The sequence below is a fragment of the Protopterus annectens genome, chromosome 9.part0 (genome assembly GCF_019279795.1).
Source record: "Protopterus annectens isolate FY-2018-M chromosome 9.part0, PAN1.0, whole genome shotgun sequence".
Taxonomy (NCBI): domain Eukaryota; kingdom Metazoa; phylum Chordata; order Ceratodontiformes; family Protopteridae; genus Protopterus; species Protopterus annectens.
The window spans coordinates 470,238,658-470,246,865 of NC_056743.1; the positions used below are offsets into that span (position 1 = coordinate 470,238,658).

At 37.6% G+C, this 8,208-nt stretch overlaps 2 protein-coding genes across 3 annotated transcripts in view; both read left to right on the forward strand.

Moving 5' to 3' along the window:
• Window positions 1–1,602, forward strand: part of RNF122 (ring finger protein 122) — a 493,201-nt gene extending 491,599 nt beyond the window's left edge. For both annotated transcript variants that reach the window (XM_044083009.1, XM_044083010.1), the window contains exon 6: window positions 346–1,602. In XM_044083009.1, the coding sequence (XP_043938944.1) occupies window positions 346–463 (118 nt within the window). In that variant the 3' untranslated portion in view covers window positions 464–1,602. The remainder of the gene's footprint in view (window positions 1–345) is intronic.
• MAK16 (MAK16 homolog) overlaps window positions 1–8,208 on the forward strand; it is a 1,440,501-nt gene that overhangs the window by 962,954 nt on the left and 469,339 nt on the right. The window lies entirely within an intron of this gene.

Genomic DNA, 8,208 nt, shown 5'->3' on the forward strand with positions numbered 1-8,208 from the left:
TTCTGGTACTCATTCTAGCTCTGTCTTCATATCATAAAGTTTATATGCTCTAAATGATCTATGTCTTGGTTTTGGAGGATTTGTACAGATTACTTGAACAACAGCATAAATGTTTATATTCAAGTATATGGTAACAACCATTGAGCCTTCTTTATATTACAACATTAATTTTATAGAAAAAATGCAGTTTGTCAAAAGTGCCTTGAAGCTACTTTGCAGGAGTAGCTTTAACACTGAAATTGTATGCAGTAGTGGAAAAGCAGTTAAAACAAGTAGTATACACATCATATATATGTGTGACCAGAGAGACACAATTCATCTTTCTGCTATTTTTTTTTTCTTCAGGTGTTTGGTGAAGTGGTTGGAAGTTCGTTGTGTTTGTCCCATGTGCAATAAGCAAATTGCAGGAGCCACAGAACAACAGCATCAGGGAATCGGAACACTTCTAGATGAACTTGTGTGACTGCGGTGTCAGAAACACATGGAAAAATTCTGTCAGATTGTTTAGACTGCCATTTTTGAAGCAAAATGTTTTATAAATTCTGCAGAAGTTCTTAGGTTGCCATGGAACAGGCAAACCCATGCACAGGAAAATGTTTCCTTTCTGCCACGGTTGGCCTCTGAGAGGCAAAAAAAATGAAGAAAAACTACCTTTTATGCCCTTTCAGTGCTGGAATCATTACTAAACAGATACATTTGTATCTAAATTGTGATGTCACTTTTGTTGTTTAATATTTTAAAAGCACTTTCAGTGTGCAGAACCCTCCTGCTTAAGAATTCTGTATTTTAAGAACTGGGTAGCTGCCTTCAACTTCTGTTTTACTGCTGCTGGGTTGTTATGCTATCAGACACCTATAACGGTAGCTGGAGTTTTTCGCTAAGCAGCAATGTTTAGAAATTACTCCTTGATTTTTGTAGAGGAAGCATAGGTTTGCAGGACGAAGTATTTTGATGGGCTTGCATGTTACATGATAACAAAACATTGTGGATGAAGGATACTGAAAATTTAGTTAAATGTATTTGTACATTTTTCTTTTTTTACTTTTGATAGCAATGAAGACTATGCTGTCAGTGTGCAATAGTTTTTATATAGGACTTTCGTAATTGTATGTACCTGAAGCTTGTAAGACACACATAAATTTAAGAAAAGGAATATTTAATTACATGTTTTTAAAGAAAACAGACCAGGGTAGAAATAGCATAGAGGGATTGTACATATTTGTATGACTTAAATTAAGCCAGAAAGGGCTACTAATAACTATTTCTGACAAACAGCCTTATTTTGGATGTTTTATAGTTATTTTAACAATTGCTACTTGTGGCATAGCTTACTTAGGTGTGACTTTATCTGTCCCTAAAAAGATGTGTTGATGTATGGCCTTATCCAGATGTTGCAGTAAAGAGCTGTAGATGGCTTGACTTTGATTTCTGTTCATTTATGTGCTTAATAAGGAAGACGCTGGCTTAGGGAAATGACATGGTGTTATTTCTGAGTTGTTCCTGAATTCAGACATTGTGCCTCATGGCCCCTTCATGTTTACTAAAACAATGACAGTAAAAATATATACTACCCACAAAAAAATAAACAATGCTTTTCCAATATGCATATTTGCATTCATTAAGCTTCCTTTTGCATATTTCATGGTGAGAATTTGTTGCCTTTCCTTTTGAGCTTCCGTGAACTTTGTATCTTTTCAGGAACAGCCCTAGCTCTCAGTTATCTAAGATTTTGAATGAACATCATTGGTTTTGCCTCATATTTTTTACCCTGTTCCTTATAAAATTTAGATTTTTTTGGTAAATTACTGAGGATTATACTCAGTCAGTAATGACACGGTAAGAGTTGCTTACGTATCCTTTAAACATGTATGCTGATGGCAAAATTTGTTGTCCTGTTAGCTTTCTAAGTGAATTAGAGTAATATTTAGCATTTGTTTCTGATTTGGGTCCTTTGTCCCTCATTAGTTTTGGATTTATCTTTCTAAGTGAATTAGAGTAAAATTTGTTTCTGATTTTGGGCATTGGTCCCTCATTGGTTTTGGTTTTGTCTCTGATCCTTGGGCAAAAAACTAAGAGCTGTGGGGGCCTCTCACAGGTGCTTTCTCAACAGTATGGGTATACTCCAGTGTCATAGCCCTGTCTTTCTTATTCGCTAACAAAAATAATACTGTCTAAAAGTATTTGGTAGATACATTTATTTGTTTCTCTTCCTCCCCTATACTATTGTGACATAAGAAAGAACACACAGATTAATAATCAGCAAAATTAAATTAAACAAGTTAGGCTCAAATTTTGGCTTTACTTGGCCAATGTATCTGTGAGTAGAAACTGAAAAAAAATTAGAACTACAGCTTCTGGCTGCAGTTAAGAACTATTCAAAAACACGTTTTAAATAAATCCTTACTTACTATGCACTACTAGCATTCCTGTGTCATGCTAAGTGATTAATATTATTTTCAAAAATGATGGTAATAGCAACAATTGTGACATCGTTTTGTTTTCAGCAGCAGAGAAAGTCCGCACAGCTTCCAATTTACTCACAGTAGTAAAAAGCCAGCACTAAATAGAAGAAAGCATACTTTTATTACACTTAAGGAAATCTAAACAGTCTTGTTTGCAAGTGGTCACCATAAATATATACCATAAATGTAATAGACATATGTTTCCTCCATTCCAATATCGAATGGATTAATAATATGTTTATTATAATTATGGAGACCCGGTTGCAAACAAGACTGGTGTTGGTAAAACCAGTCTTATGCCTCCATAATTATAATAAAATTATTTTTATTTTCCTTTATTCGGTGCTGGCAGGTCCCACCATACTACATATTACAGCAAAAATTATGAAATAATATTAACCACTTATGGCAAGACACAGAGAGATATTAATCTTCAGGATATAGTCACGTACATGCGTTTTCTGTTTCTGTCTGTAGACATCCTTTGAATGCTAGGAGCTTTGTTTTCAGAACCCTTTGCGCTTGGCAACAGTACTCTAAGATGAACATTCATACATGGCAGATACTCTGGTCATACAATAAACATGAATTATATGTAATTAAAACCCTCATGACTATTAATAAATGTCTGTATTTTCTATTTGCTGTAGCTTTGTCACTGTATTCTTAAATTCAGCTTTTGCTGACTTATTTGAAATGACAACTCTGTCTCATTTCTGAAATGTAAAAAAAAAAAGAAAACAACACACAAAGCTGCATCTTAAGTGTCTTTCTGACCAACCAAGTGTACTTATCATTGTTGCTGACAAAAAAAATATTGGGTAGGAAAATTTACATTTTTGTGTAGGATTTGTCAAATAGATCAACCCACTAGATACAGCTACCATACTTGATGAAAGATTTAAAAGATTTGGAACTGGAGTTTAAGAAAGATCTGGTCTGATGTGAATTCAAAATGCACCTCATACGTCGGCGTGGAGGACATGTGAACTATAAAGGTTTCAGAATTCATCAGCATGTCACCAATGTACCCTGTTGATTGGACCAGCAGTGCCAATGCAGAAAAGGGCTACATTCCTCCCTCTGATTGCAGTATGGTCTGTTTAAGCATAGTGCTACATCAGTGGAGCGTACAGTATAAAAATAGTGACAATGACCCCAAAGAATATGCCATAGGGGCGAAGATTACCTGAAGCGTCAGTGCTCCCCATCATACCAACTGCAAGGTATTTAACATAGAATATTTTGTGCTTGGTGTCCTTCCATCAGTGATCATGCAGTTGTAGATTAAATCGCCCCAGTCTGCAGTTATTCTGAATACAAAACAATTAATGCAGTTCTTCTCTACAAACCAGCAGCCCTCCCGAGCACAAAATAATTCATGAGGCTGTTGCAGCATTTCGGACTGAAGGCCAACTGGGTGGGAGGCTGCCGTAATGGTTAAAGTGTTTACCTTACAGACACAAGGTGCAGGGTTTGATTCTCACAGGGGTAATTGGCTAGGCTTAAAATGGCCCACAAGGGCAGTTAGTCTAGTACTAATCTATGAACCTATAAAAAGAGGCCTGGAGACAGGATGTGGACATGAAATATCATGCTGGAGATACACAAAAGAGTCAACATGAAAACGGACTTACCTATACTAAGTCAGAGATAGCCATTTCTTGGGATATTCCCTTTTCTCTAATGTATGGCCATGTCAGAGTTGATACACACAAGCTCAGGAGTATAGGGGTGCATGGAAAGCTTACCCGTCCTTGCAAAAAGTTTAAAGAAGAACAGCAATGTTCGTTTTTTTCTGGATCTTTTTTTCTGTGTGTCAGCACTTGGCATTTCAAGTACCAATATTTCAATAGGGAGCCATAAAAAAAACACTAGACAAGACTCCAGAGAGAGGATAAGGAGAAGGGTAGGAGTGGAAGGAATGTAAAATGTTAGGGACCTGTGCAGGTGGCTGAAGTGAAATTTACCACCTTATTTGCCCAAAGCACAAGATGCAAAGGAACCCAGTGGTATTAGACTATGGGAACCAACTACTCCCTGTACCTACAAAATTACTTTTTCACATGGAGGGTTTTGGACTCATGAAATAGACTACCAGGACAAGTGATGAAGAGCAAATCTATAGAGGCATTCAAAAGGACATTAGACAGGCTGAGAAAGGAGAACAGGAAGGACGGGAGGAAGGAACGTAAAATATTAGGTATTTCTGCAGGTGTCTGAAATGAATTTCCCAAAGTATCAGTTGCTCAAATCATAAAATATCAAGGAAGACTATTTCGATTGCTGGTTTCTATTAGGAAACACCGCTGTCGTGATTTGTAAACAATCGGCACTGATTTTTTTCTTTTGGGAGATGTCCCCCCACTTCTTCAAGTCGGCGTGCAGCCATGGAATTGGTATATATAAGTTCAAGAATGTGTGGGGGCTTGTCCGCCCACATCAAGAGGTACACGGGGCTTCCCCCTGCAAAACAAAACACTTATTTAGCTTTCCTTGCATTTCTGCATTTCTACCATTATTTTTCAGTGCTTCTGATTCTCAGGGTTTTGTTATTCAAGAATATGTGTCAGCAGTGACTCTTTTCTATTGTGAGATGTCCCACTTAAAGTTAACTTTTTAGCACTTCTGTGTTTCGGACATTATTTTTAAGTGTTTCTAGTTCTCATGGTTCTGTTATTTTGACATTCCATAGTAAAAGCAGATTAATAAATACGCTTAAAGGGTGGACTACATAGGATACGTGTCTCCTGCTCCTCACTAAGAAGGTGCCACTTTGCTCATCTTTCCCCAGTAACTTTATTGCCACAGTCTGTATTTTATCTAAATATCAACTTGTACTACTGTAACTCCTATGTGTGCAGCCCACATGTGGTCATCTATCTTCAGAGTTGTTAGCATTACTGCTGTTGACACTGTTTAGTAAATATTTACCAGTAAGAAGACCTTACAGGAGATATAAGGGCCCCCCTTTGGAAGACTCTATGCAATAGCACCACTGACATCAGTCTCTGTAAGTCACAAAAATCCATCCTTTCCTTCTTTCAAAAAATATATCCTTTCCTACACAAAAATGCATCCTTTCCTATGTTGCTGCCTGTTGAAAGAAATCTGTTTAGAAAGCTTCTGCAAAGTGTAAATGCATTTTAATAGTGATTTATTTTTTACTTGCCATATCTTGGCATTAACACTGCATGTTAGACTGAATTCTGTTTTATTTCTGAGGCTTCTTAAGTAGTCCATGAAGCCTGTGATGCTCCTGCTGTTGAGAACAGCTTATGGCAGGCAGTTTGGTTATAAGTCTGTATCTGCAGTGATTCCCCTCTTTTGGGAGATGTCCCACTTCTTCAAGTAGGTGTGCAGCCATGGACTTGGTATATATAATTTCAAGAATGTGTGAGAGCTTGTCCCCCCCACATCAAGAGGTACGCAAGAACATGACAGAGAGTTAGCCATTAAAATCTGAAGTTACTGCAGTGACTACAGTGTTACTGTCACCCAGGACTACTATGGATGTAGTAACTGAGGTCAAGATGCTCCTAGCATGTGAAAGTTCTGATCTGTGTTAATCAGACTCACCGCAGAATGCTTGTTTGCTCAGAAATAATGAAGCAGCTGTGCTGCTGAGCCTAGTTCATTTACTGTTTTAACAATTTTTCTCTTTTTTATGTTTTGATAAGTTAGTCAGTTAAGAAATGTGTCTTCTGGCTTTGTAAAGCCAGTTAGCACAAGTTTTACATGGCAGCCCAAACAGCTATTGAGTTGTTTAAAGGTCTGAGTTGTCTGCAGCATGCACAAAATGCCTGTACTGCCAATTATTTTATGCAGACTGAGTACTTTCAGGCATGAATGCATTTATAAGCTATATGTCAACTTAGAATATATGCAACAGAGCAAGGCACATACTTAGAAGGGTTGGAGAAAATACACACTAATTCTTCTCTAAAAAGAACAGTGTGTAATTACATAAGTGACCGAAACATTAACAAAAAAAAAAACAGAAGAAATGTTTTATATAATATACACATTCTTTTAAAAAGAGGTTTAGGAGCCTTTTTTGTGGAAAACTAAGGTAAGAACCAGTTTGCGTTTTGGAATTTCCACCTTTCCTTATAGGTTGGTGCACTGCATTCATAGCTGGCATTAGGCATCAGCGAACCCTGCGGTTGCTGGGGGCCCCTTGTTCTTGGGGCTTGGCATTGTTTTAATTGCCAAAAGCAGATATTTTTTTCCATTTTATGTTGCTATTAAAAATGTTCTCTTCTGATCTACAGCCTCCATTCTCTGACATCATAGAGAGTGAAGTACAGAAATAAAATAATAAGCATACATTTCCTGTACCAATCAAGCAATAAAGCCAGACAGGCTATGTGTTATGAAAATAATGCATGCCTGGGGGTCAGGCCTCTACACCCTGGGAAGAGTATTATTTCCACAATAACACACCCTGCAGGAATTATTGCACTTAAAGAATGGGCTATCTCTTTAATTGCTTTATATTTATTTATTGATTTTTTTATATATAATTCTGCTGTGAAATAGTTCCTCCACCTAGAGTTTTAGACTTGATAAAGTATAAAATCTCCAGAAAAAAGTCCAATAATAAACAAATAAGGCACCAGGAACTTTCTGGTGAATGTTGGAACAAACGTGTATGGCTATCTTACTTTACTTGATGAAGTTTGTGTAATTATATTTGGAGGAAGTAGTTTACATCCACACAAACCCACAGACACTCTCACACTCATACACCCCCATTTAGAAGCACAGAAAATCAGACAAACCCACAGACATATACATAGAAACATGCACATTGAAAAACAAAGACAAACTGAAAACTCACACACACATATGTATACATAGATAGAAAAACACACACACATTCAGAAGCACAGACCTGCAGACTTATACATACAATCTCACACACACACACACACACACACACACACACACACACACACACACACACACACACACACACACACATTGAGAAAAATACACAGATCCACACACACAAATACAAAGATAGAAACAGACATACGCACACACACACAAACACACGCACACACACACACACGCGCGCACGCACGCACGCATACACACACACACACACACACACACACACACACACACACATTCACGGATCCTGCACTTAACATCTGCTTTGTTAATTAACACATCCACAAATGTTGCCTTGTGAGCAAATGAACAACAACAAAAAAACTAAACTTCTACTGTTCACCCCCCACTAGCAGATCTGCCACAGTTTCTTTCTCTGTCACGTCTAACAATGGTACCACTATCTCTCCAGATCAACACACTAAACTCCTAGGGGTTATCATAGACAATAATCTTAAATTTGACCTACAGGTTAACAAAAACCATACAAACCATCAATAAGAAGCTTGAATCACTGTAAACAAAACATTTTTAACCCCACTGGCTAGGACTGCAATTGCCCGGTCACACCTACTCTCTACTCTTCTATATGCCTCACTGGTACTCTCAAACCTCCACAGATCGGAATTAGGTAAGGTCTCCCATAGCTACAACCATATTGCCAGATTCACCACTGGCTCCACTTACAGAACCCACCACTGCCAGAACCTGAAACAACTAGATTGGCTAGAACTACCTAATTCAATTCAATCAACTCCTAATAGCGCACAAAATTTTGTACCACCCTGAGGACACCACCTCACTTATAAATATCATTAAGCCCTATAGCAACTTGAGATCCCTGCAA